At 40.7% G+C, this 26,714-nt stretch overlaps 3 protein-coding genes across 4 annotated transcripts in view; 2 read left to right on the forward strand and 1 right to left on the reverse strand.

The window, feature by feature from the left end:
• Nucleotides 1-4,688, reverse strand: part of rabep1 (rabaptin, RAB GTPase binding effector protein 1) — a 36,913-nt gene extending 32,225 nt beyond the window's left edge. For both annotated transcript variants that reach the window (XM_040150054.1, XM_040150053.1), the window contains exons 1-2: nucleotides 4,540-4,688; nucleotides 50-178 (exon numbers count right to left, since the gene is read on the reverse strand). In XM_040150054.1, the coding sequence (XP_040005988.1) occupies nucleotides 50-178; nucleotides 4,540-4,585 (175 nt within the window). In that variant the 5' untranslated portion in view covers nucleotides 4,586-4,688. The remainder of the gene's footprint in view (nucleotides 1-49; nucleotides 179-4,539) is intronic.
• On the forward strand, nucleotides 4,084-16,786 carry LOC120802344 (titin-like). Its single transcript, XM_040150055.1, has 5 exons — nucleotides 4,084-4,131; nucleotides 6,978-7,096; nucleotides 11,066-11,114; nucleotides 13,134-13,210; nucleotides 15,957-16,786. Exons 2-5 carry the CDS (start codon nucleotides 6,985-6,987, stop codon nucleotides 16,382-16,384), a joined length of 666 nt encoding a protein of 221 aa, XP_040005989.1. The 5' UTR covers nucleotides 4,084-4,131; nucleotides 6,978-6,984; the 3' UTR covers nucleotides 16,385-16,786.
• Nucleotides 16,787-23,082: 6,296 nt separating this feature from the next.
• vps37d (VPS37D subunit of ESCRT-I) overlaps nucleotides 23,083-26,714 on the forward strand; it is a 29,138-nt gene continuing 25,506 nt past the window's right edge. The window contains exon 1 of the mRNA XM_040151192.1: nucleotides 23,083-23,332. Within this exon, the coding sequence (XP_040007126.1) occupies nucleotides 23,210-23,332 (123 nt within the window). The 5' untranslated portion in view covers nucleotides 23,083-23,209. The remainder of the gene's footprint in view (nucleotides 23,333-26,714) is intronic.

A 26,714-nucleotide genomic window follows, 5' to 3' on the forward strand; every position in this document is an offset into this window, starting at 1 on the left:
TAGAGTATGTAAAATTCCAGGGGAGCTTGTAGGATTATGGGATCCGTACCTTCCCTCGTCAGGTAGAGCTCTTTGAACTTGGCTCGTTTCTGGTTGAACTCAACCTCCAGCTGCTGCTTGAGCTTGATGAACTCGGCCCTTTCCTGCTCCAGAGCTGCCACTCGCTGCTGGAGCACCTCTGTATGATGGGGAAGAAAGAAAACACAACAACAACAACGACGACGACACAGGACCGTAATTAATCAACCCGTTAAAAACATATAGTTAAAAACAAAACCATAAAATTAAAAGGCAGGAGTGTGTAAATTTTTCATTAGGACTCAGAAAAATCAGTAAAAATTCAGAAGTAAGAAAAATCAGAAAAATACTGAAAACAAGTTTGGTAAACAATTAATCATTTAAGTAAATTTTCAAGCAAAAAGGCTTAACATCCACTGGTTCCAGCATCTCAAATGTGAGGATTTGCTGCTTTTCTTTGTCTTCTGCGATCAGAAGCTAAATATATTTGGATATTATTGTCTTTTTTTAGGACAAAACAAGACATTTGAAAACTTGGGCTATGGGAAATTGTGAAGTACATTTTTCAGTATGTTCTGACATTTTATAGACCAAACACCAATCAATTAATTGAGAAAATAATAGCTAGATTAGCAGCCCTAATTTTACGTACCTGATTTAAATAATTAGTTCTCCAACTGACTTCTATTTTCATTATCGATTTATCTGCCGATTATTCTCTCTATGAATCATTCAATCTATAAAATGTCAGAGAATGGTGAACAGAATTTGCGCTTTGTCAAATCAAAATAACGCTCGTATGGAATCATTTTCATAGGTGTATTTATCCAATAGAATTGTTTAATGCAGCAATTCTTTTCTAATTTTGAAGTCTTAAACAAACTAATATACAGTATAGTGATGCCTGGGACCTCAGTCCTGACTTTCAGGATCATTCAAGCATACGACAGGACAGCTAGTTATACAATAGCATTTGTAATAGCTAGTGCACTATTAGTCGACTAAATAATTGAACATTGCCACCTTCGCTAGTAATATCTAATATTAATATCTTATCAATATACAACGCTGGTCTGGCAGTATTTTGATCTAGAAAATGAAAGTAAGGTTGCATGTATAACCAAAACAATTGGCTAACCAATATGACATCACTTCCCAGCAAACGCTGTGATCCTGTTTAGGTCCCAATTAAAAACTGCGCTCATTTCAACTGTTGTCTGATTGTTTTCCTACTTTTAGAGTAGTCGACTAGTCTAAATTTAAGTTACCGTTTAATCGACTGAGAAATTAGTCCCTATTAATAACAACACATACCAGGGAACATAGCCATCAAGCGCAATTATTATTATTATTTTCTTTTTCTTTTTCTTCCTTCCTATTATTCCAAAACTTGAAACTGATTTAAGTCTTCCAAACTGGCCTGAAGTCACAGGTTTTTCCTACATCTAGTGCAGCTTACATTGTACTTTTTTCCTTTCTTATTTAAAAGCAGCGGACCGAGACAAGCAATGATATCCTCAAACGCAGACAGACGCACGGAAACATTTACTAGAACGAGCAGCTGTGCAGTTCAGCACTACACAACCACGATCATGTGATAGATACACAACTTCAACTCAAAACAAAAGGCTTTACTTTTACTTTACTGGTTTTAAAATACCAAAAATCATTCAGTTTCAGGATGCACCGCGATCACATGAATCACTGTGAAAACAAAGCCAGTAATTAACCCATACAGCTTCAACGTCCAATTCACAGAGGATGCAAAAATGGATGAAGCACAATCTCGCTCCTCTTTCCAGCTGTAACACAAATGTGGCAACGTCTTGTATCAATATGCTGAAGCTTACTGACAATGGACATACCAAGGGAGAGTAGCCTAGGAAAGATAGTTATAGATCAACACATATAAACAGGGTCAGTGTAGACACTTGCACTGTCGCCTTTGCTGATTGACTGTGGATCAAGATTTGACTTTACTTCGAAACACTAGTATCATCTGCAATAAATCTATGCAAACTACGCTGACGCTTTCTGCACCATCACCTGATAAAAGGTGGATCACAGTGAGTTTTTCTTTCTACAGCATCTTTATAGATCAGTTAGGGCAGAAAATAACGATGTTTTTTAGTTAATCTGTTTAGTCTAAAAATGTTCGAACATATTGTAAAATGCCCAACACAATTTCCTTACACCTAAGGTGCCGTCATCAACTTGCCTGTTTCCCCTAAACAGCACTTCGAAACCTAAAAATACATAGAGTAGGATGAGGAAAGTCAGAAAATCCGTGAAATTGAGAGGCCGGAACTAGAGAATATTTGGCATTTTTGCTGGATAAATGACTTCATCTGGTTATCAACATAGTTGCAATATAGATTAATCGAACAATGAGACATCTGAAGATGTCATCTTGGGTTCTGGGCAATTGTGATGGATATTTTTCATTTTTTATAGACCTACCATTGATCTATTAATCATAAAAACAATGGCTAGATTAATTGATCACTGAAATAATCATTATGGTCACCCCTAGTTTTATGGACTTGATTGACACGCTTATCTTCATTATCAATGAATCTGTCTACACACTGTTAGAGCAGCAAGACGAATGTTCTTTCCGCAACATCATCATCTCAAAACCCGTCAACCTTTATGGATTAATCAGGGATGAAACTAACAATGGTTTTCATTATCAATATATCTGCAGAATATTTTCTTGAACAATCGTTTAGTCTACAAAATAATACAAAATATTAAAAAACAATTTCCTAACACCAAGGTGCCGACATCAACTCACTTGTTTTACTAAACAGCATTTCAAAACCTAACAATATTCAATTTAATATAGAATAAAGAAAATCAGTAAATCTGTTAAATTGAGGAGCTGAAACTAGAAAATATTTGGCATTTTTTGCTGGATAAATGACTTAATCAATCATCAATACAGTTGCAGATGTGGGGTCTTTTTTCGCAACTGACTAATCTATTAATATAATTGCTAAACTCGTTAATCGAACACAATCTCACAACCTGCATTACACTCTGCTGTAACTATTACAATAAACTCCAGTTCTAAATATTGATCTGAATGGCCAAAAATCGATACCTTTTCAATGGAAGCTGTCTTTCTATCTCTACGTCTGAGCTGTCGAGGCAACAGATTGCAAAACAAGTCAAGGGTCAGATGCTTCAGGGTTTGTCAACGATTCAAGATGATAAAACTCGGTAATGAATCACTCATAAGAATGACACCGTGTTGAATAGGGCTCACCCAAACGATCAAATGGAGAAACTGCATGTGGCATGAAAGTATTTTGCAACCCCAGACGGTGCCGGTTGGAACTGTGATTTGTGTGACTTACAAAAATCCCATTATTTCGTGATGCTTCCATATTTCCACAGCAGTGAAACAGCAGACTGAAAATATGACCTTACTTCAGTCCCGAGGATGCATGTGGAAAGATCTTTCCTGCCGTAGCAGTGTCTGTAAATCTAGATCTAGACGGCTGTGATCCAAGCGAAACCTATAAGGAAAATAGGGCTACAGCTAACGATTATTTCCATTATCAATTAATCTGCATTAGTTTAATCGAGTGCTGTTTAATCGTTTTCTCTTGAAAATAGTAAAAATGCCCCTTATAATTTCTAAAACCCCAAGGTGACGTCTGGTTTTGTCGGGTCAAACAGTCCAAAATCCAGAGACATTCTGTTCACTATCATGTTTGACACAGAACTTTTTTAAAATCCTCATATCTGAGAAGCCGCAAACGGCTAATGATTTTGCATTTTCTGCTTCAAAAATGACTAAAAATGATTCACTTATCTAAACAGTTGCAGGTTAATGTAGAGCTTTAAAACAAAAACGACATCCCACAATTGTACTTACTGCATAATTACCCAGCAAAACTTCCACACCCGCTTACATCAGCTATATTTACGGGTACAAACTAGGAATTTTTAATCTGTTTCTTGCTTTCTCCCACAAGATTTAAATCTCCACTCACTTAAAGCTACTCCCAGCAGGACCCCGGGATGGTCCCCGGACCTCTGTTAGAGAACCAGAGGGAGAGCGCTCCTGAGGATCAACCTCCTGTATTATGGTCCGGCCCCTGGGTGAGTGTGCAGGCCACACACGGCACATAGTAATGGACTGATAAGACCCATATGACCCGTGTTAAAGACTGACCGGGCTGGGCCAGGCGAACAGAGGCCAGAGACGACCTTTAGATCAAATTAGTCAAGACTAGCCTCAGCTACGAGCTAACCTGCTAGATAGTGCGAGTGGTAAACAGAAAACAGCACTGGCCCGGTTATATTAGTATGCAGCAATTCGGCAATATGAAGATTTAGAAACAAAATAACGTGGTGTTAAATGATCAATATGAGCCAGTGACAGGCAGTGACACGTCGCCCTGATGATGCTAACTAGCTAATGTTGTCAAGGATGCAGAGGCCGCTGGCTTCGGGGCTCCCAGCCCTCAACACCCCCGCCACAAAACTTCACAGACGCAAGAAATTTACCGTCATGTTGGGACGACAGAGGGGATCCCGAGGCCTCCTCGGCCATGGTTTCCTGAGGGGGGGCTCGAAGCAATTACCAGAGCAGTGGGATAAAGCAGCTAGGAGTGCCCAAGAAAACAGGCTAACATCACAACTGCTGTGTTAAGCTAGCGAGGGGAAGGACGGCGCTTTCCGGTTGGGCTTTCAAGATAAAATCCATACCGTTTCAGCTCGGCAACGGCCGTTTCTAGTCGTGACCACGGATGGATTGGTGAAGGGGCCTGCCGGGCACAAGCCCAGGGGAGCCCGAGGAGTCAGGCGCCGCCAAGGGGTCAGGGGGCCCCAAGGAGTCAAGGGGCCCCTGGATCAGAGCCTCCGCGTGAAGTGACTGTGAACATTTTTTGCTTGAGAGTCAATCAAATGAGTACAAAGACTAAACGACTAAAAAGAGACACAAAACAATAAAAAAAAGGAGCAAAATAGAGACACAAACAGATAGAAAACTATGAGTATACTTTTAAAAAAGGACTACGAAGACATGCAAAATGACCACAGAGATGGACAATATTAGTAAAAATGCATACAAAACAATCAAAAAGAGACACCAAGTAAGTAAAAGTAGCAACAGACACCCAAACGACTAAATTGTGATGCAAAACAACTACAAAGAGAGACAAAATGATTAAGTATAGATTCAAAACAATCAAAAAAAAGACACAAAATGAGTAAGAGAGGACACAAAACGACATGTGTCTCATGTGTGGCCCGTTGTTTCATAATCCACTGATGCTTGTAACATGTACAACAACATATAAAAACTCGAACAATATTCTTTAACGTCAACGTTAACGTTATAGCAACATTGTAACATCTTTTTTTCACAATTTACCGTTTTTGGGCCAATGTTTTGAAGGCGGACTGCCTATTTCCTGTAATACGCTTACTAAGTTTCGGTAGCTTTGATAATTCCGGTTTCACCTTTCAAAATAAAAGTAATTTACAGCGAATTCTTTTTCTGAGAAGTACAAAGTATCAAGTTCTGCTTTCGAATTCAAGTTTTGTTTTGACTTTAAAGTTTATTATTCTAAGCAAAGTTGAAATATTGACTAACATAACATATGAAACTCATAGCCCACAGTTCACGAAAACAAATTTTGAAAAAAGCACCTGCACAAGAAAAAAAAACAAAAAACCCTAAAGCCTGTTAGGTGGCAAAACACATGAACTGAAAATGATGAACAAAATATTGCTTTTGATATCTTTAACGTCACAGAAGCACGGCAAATTCTCTCCCTTTCAAGTCATCTCGCAGATTTGGTTGATTTGGTTAACCCTCCCAGACATCAGCAAACACACACACACACACACACACACAAAATGTAGTCACTGGAGCATGGCAAAGGGCGGAGATAGTCCAGTCTCGGCCCTGAAGTTTCTTTCGCTACCGAAGAAAAGTTCAAACCGTCATGCAAATACAGCACATAATGACTCTTGTCGTCTCCTATGTGGCCTTCCACTTCCATCCTCCATCCACTGAGACCACCGGCCCGAGTTAACCCAGCTGTGAAGCCATCAGCTGTTCTCAGAAATAAAAAGGTAAGGCACATTCTGAGTGCGTGGAAGGATGAGGCTGATGTACGGTTAAATAAGACGTTGGACTTGAACGAGCCGTAAAGATCCGTAAAGGTCTGTCATCTAAGTGTTTACAACAAACAGCACCGTAGTGTTGTTTAAGATGAGGGGGAATAACAGAGGGAGAAGTGTGAAGAATTTTACAGTTTTTTTTTTTTTGTGCGTCCTGTGTTAAAAAAAAAAAAAAAAAAAACACACACACACACACACAACATCACAATATCCAGCAGGGCTTCATTCTGAATCAGCATTTGTCAGACTTATTGGGAAATGGCAGGAAGCTGTTGCAAGGAGAGGATGTGGGGCATACAGATAAACCGGGGGGGGGGGGCGCATTTTATATCATTCTGTTCATAGTGATAAGGAGATAAACAGTCCATTTGACAGCTACTTCCCCCTTCTCAAGACCATGTCAAGCGAGGGGCTCAGACGCCTCGGCTGAGCGGAGAACCGTCCGCAAACGTCTCGGCTCGGGGCGAACTCCCTCGCGCTTTGATTGGCGCCGGTGCCGAAGAACGACGACTTACTCTAGGGAGAAAAAAAAGAAAAAAAAAAGTTGTGCCAAGACATTGTCAAGAAGCTCGTTTGATTCTCACGACGCTATTGTAAACTACCAAAAATAACCCTAAGGACTTAGTCAACACACAAAAAGGGGAAGTGGCGAATAGTCCTCTTTCCGATGCACAGCTCTCTATACTGAAAAGCAGCGACTCAGGGGCTTTTCTCTTTATGAAGTGCAAGGTGTCTGGGCTTTGTGTCTCCCCCCCCCCAGTTTGTTTAATGCGATACTTTTGTCCCCTCTTTAATCTTCTGTGGCGCTGAGAAAGGAGGCCCATGGAGCTTTTAAGGAAATACTTCTGGGCGCTGGTGATATTCGGGATGATTTTTGTGAGCTGCATGATCAGCCTCATCTTCCTTCTCATCAACAAGTGCATATCCAGGCAAGGTAAGCTGGAGCTCGGCTCCACACGTCTGTCCGTCGACCGGATCATCTTTCTTTTTTTCCCTCTCCTCCTCCCTCTCCTCCTTACACCTACCCACCAGACCGATGCTCTAGGCGGATCAAGCATCCCCAAGTGACCGAGTACAACCTTGCCACTTCGTACTTCTACTCCACTACATCTCAGAGTATTGTACTTTTTACTCCACTGCATTTCTCTTGACAGCTGCACTTACAACCGCCTTTTCAGATTAAGATCATTATTACTTACAGTATTATTAACAAATACGTTTTGCCCCCCGGCAGTTGTAAATTAAAATTAGTTCCACTTTTACCAGTGGGAACATGTTTGTTGAGCTTCTTAAAAACTATCAGCAAAGAAAAAAAACTAAAGAATTCATTTGTGTATGTGTGTGTGTGTGTGTGTGTGTGTGTGTGTGTATATATATATAACTAATGCATATATAGTTATAATCCCATTGTGTTATTCTGAAATGACAAATTTGCTTAATGAATACTTTTAGCTCTGATACTTTAAGTATATTTTGATGCTAATAGTTATGTATTTTACTCAAGTGAAATTTTTAATGCATAACTTTTACTTAGATTATTTTCTACGCTGTGGTTTTTTTTTTTTAAACCAAAATTAAAAAAATAATAATAATAATTTTAAAAAAAAAACGCCACTTCTCTTCTTAATGGTAAACATTTTCCCAACAAAAACAAAGGCCAACAAACAAAAGCTTGTCCACCTAAATTTACAGAGCAAATCCTGAAAATGGGAAAATTCCCCTCAACTCATGTTTCACGTAATGAGGAAAAAAAGAAAAAGACTTTGCAGAACAACAGAAGTCTGTTGGTGGTGGCCTAAATACATACGGGTTCCAAAGATCTTCACATTCTCTCACTTACTGCAGATAGTTTGAGGTTTATGTGCTGACATTTTGAGATACATGCCATATGAAGATGTGTCATCACTCTCAATACGATGTGGGATAAAGAATCGTTTGGCCTGCGCTTTGCCTTATTAAAAAAAAAAAATTGATGACTGTTGTTTCTGTACTCTGTACATAGGTCATCTATTGTGTATCTATCTGTCCTGAAGGGGCGATCTGTTGCTCTGTGAAGGTTTCTTGCCCCCATCAAAGTTTTTTTAAGGGGGGGGTTCTTGATCCAAACAGGGAGTGTGTAAGAATAGAGGGTTTTGCAGGCCGTACAAGCCCCCAAAGCCCTTTGAGGCAAGTTTGGCGATTTTTGTGATTTCGGACCACATAAGTGAACCTGACCTCGACTCAATGTCACATGATGCCGTTACTCTGGAAAAGCCACAGACTTCGCTCTGAGGAGTTTTTCCTGGAACCGCGTCTCTGGTGAAAAGTAGTTCCAGTGAAAACAGTGAAAAATTCTGCTGAGCCACAGTTGTCAGATATGACTTGACAAAATAAAAAATAAAAAATGAATAAAAAGTGAAATTTGACTGAGACTTAAAACGTGACACTACTGTGACTCAGTGCATTTTGGAGCACATGTAATCGACGAACTGCCACTACTAACATTATTAACTGTTACTGACAGTATAGTTCTGTTACTAATACTGAAGCTACGTCTACACCTGACATACCAACTATATCTGCTATTACTGACACTATCATGAGATAATGGCCACAAATGATAAGGACTCACGTTCCACTGACAGATACCGCTTCCCACCAAAATATTGTGTGCCCCTCTTTTTTTAGTCACATCATAATCATAATAATCATAATCAAACTGTATTTATGTAGAGTTTTTCAGAACAATGGTTACAAAGGGGTTTACACGAGAAAACCTGATAAAAACAAACGATACAAGGATAAACTCAACAAGACAGAAATCAGTAAAGCAGACAGATTAAAAAAAATAAAAATAAAAAATCTAAAGCATATGAAAACGTAATACAATTTGCAGCATTGAAAACAAACAAACAAAAAAAATATTTTCACTGGTATGTGGTAATGCTGTAACCCAAAAACAGGACATATCGCCGCTACTCCACTGACAATTGGTAAAAGTTCGAGACAGTTCACCTTTATTTAAGCTCGGTAGGCAGAAGCAGGCAAAGGGCAAACAGAGGGCCAGGCCAGGGCACGGGCAGTGGTCGGTGGCGGGCAGGCACATAAACCGGGCTGGAGGCAAAAGTCCAAAAAACAGGTAAGAAGGCCGGAAAGCACGGCAGACAACCTGGAAGGGGCGTGAGTGGACGTGGGCCGGTGCAAATACTGAGAGCTGGTCAGGGAATTGGAAACAGGCGAGTAGACGGACGGGAAAGAGTCAGGCGGCGGAAAGGCGGGAAAGCCGGGGTTACTGCAGGGCAGGAGGGCGAGTGGAAGGGTCTGGAATGATAGGAGAGTTTAGTAATATGGCGAAGGCAGGCGGAGAATGAATGATTGAATGAATGAACTGTGACAGACATTACTTCTTACATTAAATTTAAAAAAAGTAAAATGTACACTCTGACCGATATGTTATTATGGATCACATTGTTGGATCGTTAATACTGACGCATCAATGCTAAAGCAGCATTAATAGTCTGAACGGTAACTAGCGACTGCAGTTGTCAAGTAAATGTAGTATCATACAAAGTGCATTATTTCTCTCTGGAGTGAAGTGGAGTAGAAAGCTAACAGTCATCACCTCAGTGACAGCTGCCTGCAATAGGTGGTTATTTTCCAGCATAATCAGTGTGACCCGGTGGAGAGTGGTGTGTCTGAGGGATACAGGTGTGGCGTACTTCCACAAACCGGTATCAGTGGTGGTGGAGGTACACAGATCATGTGCTTTAGTAAAGGTTGCGCTACTCCAATACGAAAACACTACATTACAAGCCACAATTCTGCATTAGAAGTGTCACTTAAATGAAAGACTGCAAGACTTATAATCAAAATCAAATGTAAAAGTACTCGTACTGTATAAAAATAGATCACATTACTGATCCGTCAATGTGTAAGTAGCATTTTACTGTTGTAGCTGGTCAATTAGCTCTACTTTAATCTATAACAGTGCGTCATATTTTAAACTCATGATCTGTAGAGTAGCAGGAAATGGAAGTACCTCTGTAAATGTGCATTCCACCGACCGAATGCCACCTAAAATACTTGGCCTACAAATTCAAGCATGTGCAATTTCATGTAAAAGGCAAACTTACGGTAAAATGAAGGGAGCAGTGGACACTACTTTCATTTTCAATAGCAATAACTACCCGTTTTTTAGTTAACCGGAAAAACCAATAAGGTAGGCTGCAAATCTACACCACAAGCCAGAATAGGAAGGGAAACCAAAGCATAGCTGACTGTCATTGTAACGGTAAAAAGTATTACTCTGGGAGGTTCACTGCAAAGCAGAAGAAAAACTATCATGCTTGTATGAATTGCTATTATTAGGGATACCCTCTGGATTTGATTAGCTTAGATGAAACTTTAATGATCCCTGTGGGGAAGCTGGGCCGCAGCGGCAAAGAGAGGGGCTTAGTCTAGAGAGGAGAGGGGTATTAGAGTATGGATAAACGTAGAGCAAATAAAGGGAGCACAACCGATAATCATGAGTAATAGCACATCTGGAGATAAAGGAAGATTGTGCATATGAAAGAATGAATAATGTACGTATACTGTATAACTAGTAATAAAAGCCTGTGTGCAAATGCGAATATTTATTGTTAGGTTTTCTCTTAATTATGTCCTATTTAAGCTGAAAGCAAACAAGGATCCTCATTATACTGTCTTAAAAAATCTTAATAATAATAATAATAATTATTATTATCCAGGCTTGGCCCCTGCTCAGTTGTTAACGAGCTCACTGAAATAAAAGCCCTCTTGTCTTTTATAATACTTGAAGATTTGACATCATCGTTGACATTTTTTAAAATTCGGCTGCAGAGTTTTTCTTTTTTTTTTTCTGTAGCTTTAATCTAACTGCCTTTTCTCTCTTGTTCTTCCACAGAAAAACACAGAATCTCACTGCTTCAGAGAGAATCTCTCTTCAGTGTCAAGTAATACATCAATATATGCACTGTATTTTTCTTATTTAATACTGAATGCCCGGATTTTCTCTGGATTATTAAAAGGCTCATTGCGGTGTACTGTGTAGGAAAAGTAATTGTCTGACATTTTGGGAAAGTGCACATTCATTTTCTTGCTAGGATTTAGATAATTGATACCGCTCTCATATCTGTCAGTTACATATGGAGGAGGAGGCATAAAATCCGTCTACCAGCACCTCTAAAACTCACCGATTAACTAATTAAGTTGTATTTTATGTTTTGTTTAATCTGTACGAAAACCAAAGCATTAAAACAGCAAACGACCCTCGAGCGAGCCTAATTGTCAATAGCCATGCTAGCCTCTCTACTTGTTCTGTAGAAGAAGGTGAAAAGCGAAGAAGTTCAGAACACAACCATCCTAAAAAAAAAAAAAAACGTGTGACGTTTAACCCACAATTGCGGAGTTACCCGCAACTAGGCCTCAGGGAAAATGTTGTGCGTTGGTGTCTGGAAAAATGACAAAAAAACATAATTTTTCAATAATTAATTAATACTGAAATGTTTGTATTGTGACATTTTAAAATAAAAACTCAACTCTTTACGACTTTTTACTTTATTAATTGTAAAATTGAAAAAAAACTTGAAAAAAAGGCAGCCAGGGCCTGGAATGGTGGTTACAGCTAGTCTGCTAAACTAGGCTGGAAATATTTTAGCTAGAGTAGTTTAGCTGCTTTTATTTATTTTATTTTTTTTTACATCGGTAGCTGCATTTTGCTCCTGCTTCATATGGAATGATAAATTTAGTGCCAAAATGGTGGGTGATCAAAATTGATTTTTCAGTCGCAGGAAAAAAGGTAGGAAAAGGTGGCAAATTTAGCGTAAGATGAGGCCAACAGGTTAGCTATCTCACCAGCTAGCTTAACTTAAGGGTGTGCTTTTTAGCTCCGTTGTGTAGTTTTACAAACTTTACATGTGTACAAATTGTGCACTTCTATGACGTGATAATATTTTATAAGGTAAAACAAATGTCAGAAAGTGAGATCCTGCTCTTAACACCATTTTGGCTGAATGTGTAGTTACTACTTTTTACCTTTTAGTTTTGTAGAGCAGTTTAGTAGCTCGCACAGCCAACAGTGGTGTGCCAGCTGTAAACGTGCTAACCGATTAGCTCGCTAGCAGTCGTGCTAACTCAGCTATTGGTAACGTTGCCGTCCCCTTACAGGTGGTATAGCAGTCCGTCGAGAGTCGGGCACATAACCCCTGTAAAAGAATATCGTTTTTGACGCTTTGGTTTTTTTTTAAAAAGATAATTTGTTAAACCGTGAGCATTAATAGGTGCTGGTAGTGCTGATAGGTACCATTCGAGACACTCAAGCTAGCTGCTTCCCCCCTATTTTCAGTCTTTGTCCTAAGCTAAGCTAAGCTAACCTAATGGGCTAAAATACTTTATCAGGATTCGTCACATCCTGATGTTTCCCCAGCTAACTTCTTAAGGCGTTCAGACAGAAAGTGAAGCAGTGGTAGCTAAGTAAAGTTGTGTTTTATCTGATTGTGTCAAATTTTTTCCGGGTCAAGTGATTAACGCACAGAAAACCTCGAGCATGGTTGTCGTAAACACTCTTTGAGAGATGTATTGGAAATCATGTAGTTATAGTCACAGTTCTAAAATACTTCTGTATATTTTTTTATGAAATGTAAGAGAGAACCAGGCAAACCGTTTCCCAGTTTCCAGTCTTTATTTATTTTTTATATTAGTAAGGGACCATGTACAAGATCAAACATAAATGTTACCATTTGATGCATTGTGGAGTAGTAGTGTAGTTACTAGAGCCAATTTTCACCGGCACTATCTTATGCTAAGCTATGACCGGCTGCTGGCTGTAGTACCGATCTTCTCGTCTGACTCTCGGCAAGAAAGCGAATAAGCATATCTCCCAAAAAGTGCAGCTGTTCCTTTAAGCCAGGTTCTCCACACTGATCCTGACTACAGAAATATTTGCTTGAACGTTTCTCTTCTCGACTTCTCAGGAGCAACGAATACCAGGAGAGAGACCTTGAGGCCAACATCCCTCCTCTACCTCCTCGGACACAGTTTCTCACAGCAGGCAAGACTCTGAATGGATCATATTAGGCAATACTTCCCCTCTAAAAATCCCCCCCTTCCTCTTCTAACTAAACCACACGTCCGCCACTCATTTTTTGTACCACATTATCACAAGAGCTGGATACAGAACCTCGCACAATCTGCCATTTGACCGTGACCCAAAATCTAAAGGGAGAAAAAAAAATAAAAGGTGTGTGGGGGGGATTATATTTGAGGTATCACATGAGTTTGGCTTAACAAACCAAACAAACATGACCACTGATGACAATAAAATTGGACCAAATAAAAGGATTTGAAAAACAACCCTCTGTGAACTAAACTCAGATCCAAATCCAAACCACTTACTAATATCACTCTGTAAAACCCTGTATTAAAAAAAATGTTACTTGGAAAATGTACTTTAAAAGTAAAATTACTCAGTGCAGAAAAATAGCCCCTGTGATTATTATACGTTATGTCATTACATTATCATTAGTGGCTGAGATGCAGCTAATTTTTAGACTATTTTACTATTTTCATTACGGATTCATCTCCTATGACTATTTTCTTAATCAATCAGTTGATAGCAAAAAATTCAGATAGTAATCAGAACTGCCTGTCCCAATTACCCAGAACCCAAAGTGAAACCTCCGCAGTACTTTTTTTGTCCGGCCAACAGTCCAAACCTCAAAATGATTAAATCAAGCAAAAGGAAAAGCAGCAAATCCTCACATTTGAGAAGCTAGAACCATGAAATCTTTGGCATTTTTACACGAAAAATAACTTCTAGGATTGTCATCAGAGTGGAACATTAATTTTCTGCTTCAGCTCTAATTTTATACATTATCGGGAAGATTAATCCATAACAAAGCATCATATTTTATAAGTTCTTCATATGTTTTATAATTAAAATCTTAATTTGTAAAGTAACTATTAACTTTAGCAAATTAATGTAGTGGAGTAAAAGGTGCAATATTTCCCCCTTAATTGTAGTGCAGTTAATAGTAGTAGTATTGAGTGTCATAAAATGAAAATACTCAAGTCAAGTACAAGTACCTCAAAATTGCACTTAACTTCAGCACTGTAGTAAATATGCTTTGTTACAATCTACCACTGATTCTAGTGCAAGCCGAGGTTTCTGAACCAAAGCCCGTCGCGCACCGTCGAATCAGACTGAGTGAGAAGTGTAGATGATATCTGACGTACGATCAGAGACAGGATTCACATGCTTATCTTGAACCACCTTAGAGGTAAAAATGTGACTAAAAGCACAATATGAACATTTTTTGTTAAAGAGGGAAATCAGGTCAAACAAGGAAAGTGCCAATATTTTTACAAATCATGACCAAAGTGCGGTATTTGTTCGGCACTGTAACTGCAACCGTAATTGTACCACGAGCTGTGGAGGGAGTAGCTTTTATAGGAGGGGTAACTAACCTGCTTTCTACATAAATACATTTTAATACAGTAAAAATGTATTAGCTATAGATGTTGTCATTCCCTTACAGGCTAAAGCATCAGTCTTACAGACGATGCTATAATTGAAATAAATCTGTAAGATAACACACAGAAATAGGAACATTCAAGTACTGGGCAAATACAACTTTATCTTCAGACCTTTATGACAAAACTGGACACTTACATTAGCATATTACTGTTAGCAAGGTATGAGAGAAGGGTCCAACTTAATGGTTAAATTGTCGTGTATTTTTATGGAATACAATCACATTAAATTTTGCGTATCTTTAAACCAAGACACTACAGGCAAAAACATTATTTTTCATGCATTTGATCTTCCATAACATGTTCCCTTTCAGACTAGTGGAAAGAAAAACTTCCAAACACATTTACGTGATTATTTTACTACACTTCGTCTATTTGCGTACCTAGATTTCTCCTAAATTCACCACAAGTTAGCGTCCTAGCGCAACATGCGGTATCGCAATCGTTGTCTGCACTGTCCCATCACAGGTATCGTTGTAAAGCTCTCTCTCTCCTGCACAATGTTACGGGATCCAAACACATCATTTTTCATTTGCATTGTCCACAGTATTCTACATGGAATTTTACAATACATATCTTTCAAGGCTGGTTTCTTAGAATTATTTTTTTTTCTCATACTCTGACACCTCAGTCCTTTGATACACCAAACTTTCCAATTTTATTCCTATCTATATTCTTAAGGTTTTTACAAGGGTTTGTTCATATATTATTCATAACCTGATTTATATAACATTTTATTGCTAAAAACATGGCAAAAATAGATTTTTTTATGGCAACTTAATGTATTTTTTCATATTTTTGGATTGATAAAAAGAGATATCCACAATCCCCTCCGTAAAAACCTTTGGCTTTAATATGTCAACAAAATTAAACAAGAACTTTAAACCAGGCTTTATCCAGCGTTCTGTTCTGGAAATGTATGCAAATTGCATATTTAATTAGGTAACGCCTCATTTGCATGTTTCGACATAAAATTTCAGAAAACTTGTAATACAAAAAATAATTGTTTTAGTGTAAGTAGTAAACTGGGGAAGTTTCATGGTGATATCTATTAGTGAAAATCTTTACCCTATTCACCAGTAGTGTCTTGTCTTAAAATCGACTCACGTAAGTCTTGTGGTCAGTAGGTCATATTAGATTAACTCATACAATAAGCCAATCAAATTGCTATCACACTGTCCATTATTGCGTCAATCAGTCACCCCAAAACTACTTTGTTATACTCTAAAACATTATAGTGAAGTCTTTGCAATTTGTTGTTTCAGAGGCCCAAAGCTATGAAAACCTGGCTGAGGTACCTGAACACCAACAGAGCATTGATGACTATGAACAGAACACCGACGATTATGAACAGAACATTGATGACTACGAGGAGGCCCTACCTGAATACGAGGAGGCCCTACCCGAATACGAGGAGGCCCTACCCGAATACGAGCAGGCCCTACCCGAATACGAGGAGGCCCTACCTGAATACGAGCAGGCCCTACCCGAATACGAGGAGGCCCTACCCGAATACGAGGAGGCCCTGGATGATCAGCCCGACTATGTAAAGGTGGAGGATGAGAAGCAGATCCTCCCTCCTCTTCTACCGTACCAGGATCCAGATCCAGCAGAGGACAACGCTTCCACAGAGGACTACGACGACATCGGAGACGAAAACCAGGGTGAAGAGGATTACGACGATGTGGGATAAAACCACAACAGACCAGGAGAGAGATTAACCCGAATGACACTCTTGACTTTCTCATCTGGATCCTGCTGAGCAGAGAGATCAGAACGACTTTGCCTTACCATAGAAATTTTTTTTTTTTCTATTGATCATTTCTATTTTTTAAGATTATTCATGAACGAGGAAATGACAGATGAAATTATCTGTATTTCATTTGCACCATCTTAGCGAGGAAAGCACAAAGAACGGTTCTGAAGCAGCTGAAACCTGCTCAAAGTGTAGGTGGTATTCAGACAGCCGGTTTGATCTTTAAGAGGTTTGATTCTACTCGTGTTATCTTCAGTCAACTTATTTTATGTGTCAACATAAAATAACAGCCTGTTTATGGTTATTTAACCAGCTGTACTTGACAGTCAACTAGCAGATAGATGATGATATGGTGTCAACAATCGGTCATTTGCCAGATTACTTTATCTGCTGATCAGTCTGCTGGGTTAATTAAAAAAATTTTTTTGTATGTTTCAGATTTAAAACCTCGTTTTAAAATCTGGATAGTTAAACAAACTACTCAGACCTACGAACTACTTCCTTCTAAAGTAAAGGAAGCAGTGGCTCGAATATGGACCAGGAGGTGGCATCTGGTTGAATCCTCACTCAACCTTGACAAACGAGACATTGTTTGAAAACATAAGGTTTTACAGTTCTCTCCCCAAAAAAAAAGTTTCTTTTTTTTTTTTTTTACAGTGTTTGTGCTCCTGTAAATTTTGTTCAGCATCACTAAGTCTAATTCTGACTCTCTGACAGTAAACGCCAAAGAGTTACCTACCAGCGGAGACCGGGATCATGACTGTAATAAGAGGTCTTCAACACCGGCAACTGTTTTATTTCTGTTATGTCATTTTCATGCTTGTGCACAAAAAAGGGGGGGCGGGGGGTCGTGATGAGGTTTTAAGGGTGGAGAGAATAAGTTTACTCGAATAATAATTCATTTAAACTCGGTGACCCCTCACTGGTTGGCAAGAACAATTCCTCTAACTGCAGTGACGTAAACTCGCCGAACGAAGACCTCCCTTCTCATACGCCGAAAAGTGTTCTCGTTAGATTTTAGTAATTTTGTTTATGTGTGGAGTCGTTAAGGCGCAGCGTACCTTTGAATTTAACCAGCGTCCGATGGCTTGTGCTGGCTGAGGTAAGCAGAAAAGTGTCGATTTTAATCTGGAGATGCGATGCCTGTGTAGCATTAAAGCAGCATAGTGCCATGTCAGTCTGGGTCACTGGAGTCTGGTCAGAGTAAAATGTATCCAACCTTAATGGTGAAAACCTGTAGCTGTGTTTTTTTTTTTATATATATATCATTGCAGGACTTAAAGATACAGTACAGTGGTCATTTTGGCTTTGAAGGATAAGCCTGACATATCTTATTTCTCTGTGCCGTACAGCTTCATTAAACCATTAAAAACGCATCAGCGGTCCGCACTCTTGCACTGGGTGACAATTTTTCATTTCATACACTTTCCGTTACCATGAACACACAAGATGTAGTTTATTTTGACTCAATCCCACATACAACGTCCCGCTGCCCCGAATACCCACCAGGGCACCAAATGTGTATTAATGCGCGGTTGAAAATAGTCCCCAACAAATGCACTATTGACTCCTGTTTGAGTATCGTTTGCTACAAACTACAGTGCCCTGCTGTTTTGTTTGATTATTTGGCCTTTTTTTTTAAAACTCACTGTGTATTTTTGACACTTTTTAAAATATTTACATCTTCCGTAGAAACCGATGGGCTTGGGGCAGGGTCCTACAGGTAGGGGGGGGACCCGGAAAAGTATTGAGAGACGATCTAACACACTGTTGTTTTTGGTCTTTTAATGTGATTCGTTGACAGTAACACCAATATATGCCCTGTCTTTTAATAGAACCTGTGCAATTGGGCAATGTGAAATGTCTGCTTACAAAGTTAAAGGCTACATTTGTTATTATAAAAGGGATTTTTGAGTGAGCACATACTGCAGGTTGCCTTTGCATAAAACGAGCGTTTCTTTTGCATAATGGATGCCCGCCGAGAACTGTAGACTCTCTGATGGTTGCCTCTTCTCCTGTCGCCAGACACTTGGAGACGTGTGCCATCTCCCGTCGATCGATCCTGCAACTCCTGCGCAAACACACCCCCTTGAGAGAAGCTCGCGTGGCAGATATGCTGTCTGTTCCTTCAGCACCACGGCACAGAGTAGCACTGCCTCGAAAGGGAGCAGAATGGTTGTTCATTCACAAAAGTGCACATCACAACCAAACAGTCCGCAGTCTTCCCATCACTATTTATTCTTTTATTTTATTTCTTGTGAATTGACAACTAACCTAAGATGAATTTCACATCTTAAATTCTCTCCTGGGCATGAACCAAATGTAAAACTTAGGCTTTGACCCCTCTTTTTTAAATATTTGAAGCTCCTCTGAAGCCCACAATACATTTCAAAAGCAGAACACTACCTAAAACCTGTCAGAGCTTAAAGAAAAACAAAAACTTGTTTAATATCCTTTATTTGACAATGAATAATATATATTCTGTTTTTGGGCGTAATTTGCCTCATGTGATTGTCTTTTTTTATTTTGCTTCTTTGCTTGTTCTCTAGCCTCATGCTGCTTTAAGTTTGTAGAATTTTCTCAGAGGATTATTTTAATTTTCTTAGCAGTCTCTTTTAAGCCTTGTGAGTTCACTTATCCAAACCGATTGTGTATTAAAGCTAATAAATTATGCAAAACAGCATTCTTGTCTCGAGTTATTGAGCAGATCATAAGGGAACAAACTGCTGTTTTAATTAAGGCCTGTACTGTAGTTGCAAAGAATTTAAGAGTATGAAATTGGCAAAATGATCCATGGGATGTAAAGATGGTTCTTAAGGCGTTTGTCAAGCTCCTCGGCTGTGAAAAACATACCCACAGATTGTTAATACCATCTCCTACAATAATCATTCACATAATCTGGGAGACGAGGGGTCTGTTCTGCAACAAGTGACAACAAAATCCTTCCTATAACGTATTGTTTGGTGGTATTATGTACAACATTATTAGATTGTTAAAACTGATGCTTCACTGTGTATGCAGCATTTCACTTTCGTAGCTGCTTGAGGTGGAGCTGGTTTTACCTACTTTATATACACTCACCGAGCACTTTATTAGGAACACCATACTAATACTGGGCAGGGCCTCCCTTTGCTCTTAAAGCAGCCTCAGTTCGTTGTGGCCTGGTCTCCACAAGAAGTCGGAGACATTTGTCAGCTGCACGTTCATGCTGCCAATCTCCCATTGTACCAAGTCCCAAAGGTTGTTCTACTGGGGAGGCCACCGAAGTTCACTGAACTCATTTTCATGTTCACAAAACCAGGTTGAGACGACTCTTGCTTTGTGACCTGGCGCATTATCCTGCTGGAAGTAGCCATTAGAAGATGGATAAACTGTGGCCCTACCGGGAAGCACGTGGTCGGTAAACAACACTCAGACAGGCTGCGGCATTCAAACCACGATTGAATAGTATTAAGGGGCCCAAAGTGTGCCAAGAAAACGTTCCCCACACCATTACACCACCGCCGCCGCCAGCCTGGACTGTTGACACCAAATTCTGACTCCGCCATCTGCGTGCCGCATTACAAGTCCAGATCCATCAGGCCAGGCTACATTTTTCCAGTCTCCAGCTGTCCAGTTTTGGTGAGTCTGTGCCCACTACAGCCTCAGATTTCTGTTCTTGGCTGACTCGGGGTGGAACGTGGTCCTCCGCTGTTGTAGCCAATCCGCCTCAGGGTTGGATGTGAAGTGCATTCTGAGATAGTTTTCTGCTCGCCACAGTTGTAAACAGTGGTTATCTGAGTTACCGTAGCCTTTCTCTCAGCTCCGACCAGTCTGGCCATTCTCCCCTGACCTCTCCCATCAGCGAGGTGCTTCTGACTGCAGACCTGCCGCTGACGGTTGGATGCTTTTCTGTCTTTCGCCCATTTCTGAGTGAACTTTAGAGATCGGCAGTTTGAGAAACACTATAACCGGCCTGTCTGGCACCAACAATCCTGCTGCGGTCAAAGTCACATTGTTTTTCCCCTATTTTGAAGTTTGAAGTGAACATTAACCGAAGCTCCTGACCTGTACCCGCAGTACTTATGCTATATATATATAGGGACCTTTCTGTACTCTTTGCTCTTTTGTTGAAATAATGGATAATTTTACATCAATGGGCCTCGAACGGTTGAACGAAACCATTTGAGAAGTTTAGAGGAGAAATGTCTCTTTGGTGGAACTGCTAGCAATTCATACGAATCTGAAATGCATGAGGGTTTCCAACTTCATATCTTATCTTTTATAAGGAGCCAAAAAGATTGGAAACGACCAGCCTGATATTTAACACTGTATTGTATTTTATAAGCTCATCGTCTGTTTTTCTTATGTCAAATCATGCCCTGAAAAGCATCCAGTAACTACAGCTGTTAGATTAAAGTATAGGGATAAAAGTACAATATTTCACTCTGAAATATAGTGAGGTAGAGACACAAAATAGCATAAAATTAAAATACTCAAATACAAGTGCCTCAAAATTATACCTGAGTAGGTCTTCTGAGTTGTTTTCCACCACTGCCTAAAATAGATCTACAGTCTAAATATCACATGGAAACGCTCGAGCCTCGTTTGGTGTTTGCAGACGTTTTTGTTTTTTTTTGGGGGGGCCTTGAGCACAATTTCAGTTTATTTTAATCTCCATCCAACCATCCATCCGTTTTCACTTTCCTTTTCACAGTGGTTGCCTCGGGGGCCCCCTGGTGGCTGACCAACAGCCCCGTGGCGCCTCCCGGTCAGCTCACGAGCTGCGTGCGCGTAGGCTCACGTGTACGCCCGCGGCTGAGTCCAAAATATTAGATTGTGGACACGGGAGGGGGGGGGTACACAAAAACCATGTGGACATGTTTATGACAAAACGCCCAAAACCAATAGTTTGGTGACCTACATACATCTAATAATCCCTCACCCGGACCACATAATAACACACTGTCAGCCATCGGCCGCTGCCTCACTTGGTCCTGAGCCGTTTGATGGATACAAGTGGGTTTGGGTGTAAGGGGGGGGGGGGGGCTCGTCCCAGGAAGGGGGGGGGACGCAGGCCAAAAAATAAAACCAAAAAACTGTACCGGGAAAGCCTTGGGCAGTTCGCGCGGATGAGAATAGCTCGAACACGTGGAAGCCACTTCAGCAAAAAAGCGATGCTAAAATGTCATCTCGAACACACGTCGTCTTTTGCGCTCGCAACTTTTCTGCCTTCGCCTCTTCGCGGTCCCCTGCCAGGGGGGAAGAACGAGCTAATAACAGGATGGAGATTATTTCAGCTTTGCTATTTGAGCATTTGTGGGCAGTAAACGTCTGAAAAATGGTTTAAAACGTACAAATGTCGTTATAATTAGATTAAAAGACATTTTTTCTTAGACTTTATTACCGTAAAGCCCTTGTTAAGAATTGTAACGTCTCCCATGTAAACATATTTCATGCTATTACAGCTGTGTTTTACTACATTTTTTCATTCTCTGTTTTATTCAGCAGCCTCCACTTATGGGTGTCCACTGGACGACTTATAGTCGTTGACAAAGGCTACATTATAATTTGCAATTAACGATTTATTCAGTGTTTATGTACTGCTTATCAACGCTAGATGGGGAGGGGGGGGGTTAAAGTGTTGACATTATTTCGTTGTAAACAACTAATTGAAACAGCACACCTGTTTACATTTGGTGTCGTTCAGTCAAAGCTTTAAGGAGAAATATCTGTTAAATCTTGTTTACGACCCTGTGGTTTTAAAGAGTGGCCGTGCTGTTGCTTTGAGTTAAGAGTCTCTCAACATCTAAAATGACGGCAAAGGAAAGCTTTACTTTGTCAAGAGGACTTTAATTTTGAAAACAAAAACCTGAACCGGAAGTTACCTTAAAGCTAAAGGCAGCTAACTTGATACACACACACACACACACACACACACACACAGTAAAAAGGCGACAGTCGGTGACGGTCAGTTATTTGATAGTATTAATAAATATAAAAGAGAAAACTGTTCCAAAACAGAGTCTAAAAAGTTTTATTTATGCGACGACTATGTTATTATGTGATAAAAACAGCTTTTGCCTCGTGTTGATCGCCGGGGGGGATGTAGCCTTTGTGTCAAACATAAATAATGCAATGGCTCATAGAACCTGTATGAACTCTTTTTATAGCAGCAAATAAACTGTAATAAACAGCAGGACAGAAGAGAAGAGAAGGGAATAGAGTGTAAAACTGTGTTTAGCCCGAGAGCAAATACGGTTAACATAAGGCACAATATACTAGTAAGGGGGGGAAAAAAACCATTAAAATACTAAACAAAGCATTAAACATTACAACATAAGATAAAGTACCGTTGCAAGGTTTGAGGCTCTTAATGAGTAACGGGTCTTGTGTGAAAGTAGCAATGCCACTGTTTAAAAATACTCTGTTACAAGAAAAAAGTCCCGCGTTCATTATCGTACTCAAGTAAAAGTATGTTATCAGAAAAAACAAAAAACAAAAATGTACTTAAAGTAAAACTACTCAGGGCTGTCATTATTATTATTATTCTTTCATCGTGGCCCACTGCATGGCATTTATTTTGAAGGTGTTAACAGGAAGTCTGACGGTTAACGGTGTCCCCCCCCAAACCCCGCCCCGCCCCCGCCCCCCCCGGCTCGACGCTGTGTGCGGGGCAGATCGCATCGCATCGCATTCCGACGCGAGCGAGATGTAACCGCCGTGGCGGAGCTCACGTCCCCCGAACCGTCCCCTCAGTCGCAGTTCGGAAGGGGGTGAAAAATGTCCGGCGCGAGGGAGTCCCACGCTTGTCCCGACGGCTACAGGGCTCTGAGCACGAGCGAGCTGAGGGAGCTTCTACAGGACGACGACAAAATGGACCGGATCATTCGCCTCAATGAGACGGTGGGTGTCCTCCGTTCCCCAAGGAACCAAAGTGCCGAGAGGAATTCGCGCCGTATTAACGCCTCGTTTTATCTCCTCTTTCATCTTTAACGACGCGTTTCCGTCGTTTTCCTGCCGTTTTCCTTTTTTTTTTCTCCCCCCACCCCCCCTTTTTTTTCTTCCCCGTCGCTGAAAACCAGCGTTTGGGGGTGTTCTGGGTCATCACGTTTGTTGTGTAGTGTGTAACGCAAATCCGCTTTACATGGCTCATCGATTGTCTGCGTGGCGAGTAGTCGGATATTCCAGTTCGATTCCGACACCAAAAAACAAACAAAAAAACCCCGGTCTCCTAATATTTGCGGTCATTTATTAGCCACTGGACCGAGGGTGAAGCACGGGGGGGACGCATCCGTGCGGTCCGCGCGAAGTGATGATTTCAGCCCCCACGAGTGTCCTTATTGTGCGGGAAGCGTCCGTGTAGCGTGGCGTTGGGAGCCCCCGGGTTTCGGTCCTCGCGCCGAACTCCCGTTTAAACGTCTGGCGGTGTAGAGTTTTCTCCATCCGCCCGTGGACCCGCACACGAGGCGGGAGATGACTTGGAAAAAAAATTCCGGCGTTGCCTCGGCACATAGAGCAACAGCCGGCTGGACAAAAAAAATTGCAACTTTTACAGCCGGGCGACCTCACCGAGGACGTTCATTTCACATAAAAGTGTGCGTTTCTTGCCCTAGGCTGCCTGGGTGTGCTCGATCTGTGCCGGATCGAAGAGCCGGTTTCTGAGTTTTAGAGAAAAAACATCCGGGGGCTGCCTCTTTCACGTGTGCAGCTTTGCGCAGACACATAGAAAACAGAAATTTGCCGGATTTTTTTTAAAGGAATGCGACGTGCATTAGTTTCCATGTCAAACGTTTCGGGGCTACATGATGACCTTCCTGGCGTCAAGCTATTCTCTCTCTCTCTCTCTCTCGCACACACACACACGCACACACATCCTTCTTTAACTTTATTCCTCAGGACCCGCCATTGACATTATGACATTCCCTGCCCCCCCCCCTCACCCTAACCTTAACCATCACAACCCAAACGCCTGAGCCTGACCTCTACCCTAACGCTGACCCAAACCTAATTCCAACCCGAACCCCAAAACCAAGGCCTGACCCTCATGGCAGCCATTTAGACTTGTGGGGTCCAGCATTTTGATCCCCCCCAAAAGTGTCGCACCCCTCAAATACAGTGGGCCCCTGGTTTTTTTCGTACCCTATGAATATATTTGAACAAGCGCTCGCGCGTACACACACACACGCGCAGTCTACCAGGGGTTTCCAAAACTTTTTCAAGGGGCCCCATTTTTCATTAGATTTGCCTTGGGGGGTTGCTCAAACAGAATTGACTCCTAGTCGGGATTCATTAGGCTATAGAACTGCATCGGTGTTTCATAGCTGTGGGTGGGGTGACTACAGCAGTGGGTGCAGTGAAACGTAACCGGCGTGGGCCAGTCATCATCATACATGTTCTCACTGTGCTAACATCCAGCGAGCTAAATAATTAAGAAATTACAACTGTTCTTGAAATAACTGGTCCCCACTTTTTAGAACCGCTGAACTGGACCTTTGTTTGCTGTCTTCAGCTGCAGTCTTCTTCCTTGATTTATTGAGACAGCACAAGCTTAATGTCGTTCGATTTTTTGCTCAGACACAAAAGGAAGGCATTACTTATTTGCTCGGTTCTTGGCGAAGGATGTGACATTTGAAATCTGGCTCTGTGAACGAATTGGGTTGATGGTGCCAGAGCGGTTGATTCTCAACAAGAGGTCATTCAGCTCTCCCCCGGGGGACCGGAGCAGAGTGACTCAGAGCCACAATCCAGAGTGCTTGGGGCTGTTTTAGCCTGTGTTCACCCAGGGTCCCATTCGTCTGTCGCTAACTAATAATATAAAACTTGGGGATTTGCTCCCACCGATGTGCTCTGCAGGTAGAATATATCAAAACACGAGCCATGTGTTGTCATGGCCGGCTGTTAGTTGGCTGCGCAAACCCATGATTTCACAACCCGTCTCTCATCTCCGTATGAGCCCAGGGAGCAGAGGGCTTCATTAATCTCATGTTAATGATGAGTGTTATGTAAACCACTGAGTTTAATCATTCATAATGATTCATTAGCATGAATGGTACAACCTGCTTGGCAGTGTTCCTGTTATTCTCATTAATGACTGTCCACACAAGAGGCCACATGTCAGGTCATTGGTATTTATAGTACAGTGATCTGAAACATCGGGTTTTGTTGTCACTGCTATAGAAGCTTCTTCCCAGAGTCAAAGTTTTGGCGTGACTCCTCTAACAGTCGTGCAGATTGGTGGATAAATATCTTTATAAATCCTCGGGGGGGGGGGGACCCAGTTTACAGGTAGAAATCTATGGTAAAAGAACAAAGATAGACAAGACTCACTGTAACCTCAAATGCACTGCATTTGCAACCCCCCCCCCCCCCCGCTGAGGCTTAGGTGATTCTCAGAATCGCAACAACAAAAAGAGATTACGGTGGGAAGTCATTACAAAATGAACACGAGACACTTCCTCAGTGGGTGTTAAACCTCAGTACATTTTTGGTACAGACCTAAAGTGTCTGCAGAACCGTGTATTGAAAACTGTCAACTACTGAAACCACTGAATGATTTTTCAGATTCATAGTCTTGTTTACTAATCCTTTATCAGACCGGCCTGTATTTAAATCTGAATTTTGTGTTATGAGGCTTTGATATTGAGGTTAAGTTCTTGTATGGCTGCTTGTGTTTGGACATCGTTTAAAGGAATTGTTCAGCATTTTGAGAAAAGCACTAATTCACTTTCTGGTGAACAATTATAGATAAGAAGAAGATCAAAACCACTACCATGACTATCTATTAAAATACAGCCAGCAGCTGGTTACCTTAGCTCAGCACAAAGACTGGAAACAGGGGGGAACAGTTAGTCTGGCTCTGTCCAAAGAAAACACAATCCACTTACCAGCAACTCTCAAAATACATTATATCTCTTTTGTTCAATCTGAGCTAAGAAGAAATGTAAAAACAACAATCCGGTGTTTAAACTTTAACTCAACTTTGTGTTTATGTGTGGTACAAACATGTGCTTTTTTAAAAATGTAGACCACACATACAGGCCTGTAGTTCAATGTATAGAAAATAATAGCACCTTAAATCACAGCGGCAATATTGGTAAGAAAAATTGTAATTAGATATTTTCCTCATGTTGTTCAGCCTTGGCACTAGTATCAAACATTTTTAAAAATACCCAGCAGCCTTTGTCATATGAAAAAAACATGTTAATGAAATCAAGTGGTATCACAAATCTATGATATACAAGAGGTTGGGCGAATGGGGGAATTTTCATTTAAACCTATAACAACA

This window comes from Xiphias gladius, chromosome 17, assembly GCF_016859285.1.
Source record: "Xiphias gladius isolate SHS-SW01 ecotype Sanya breed wild chromosome 17, ASM1685928v1, whole genome shotgun sequence".
NCBI lineage: Eukaryota > Metazoa > Chordata > Actinopteri > Istiophoriformes > Xiphiidae > Xiphias > Xiphias gladius.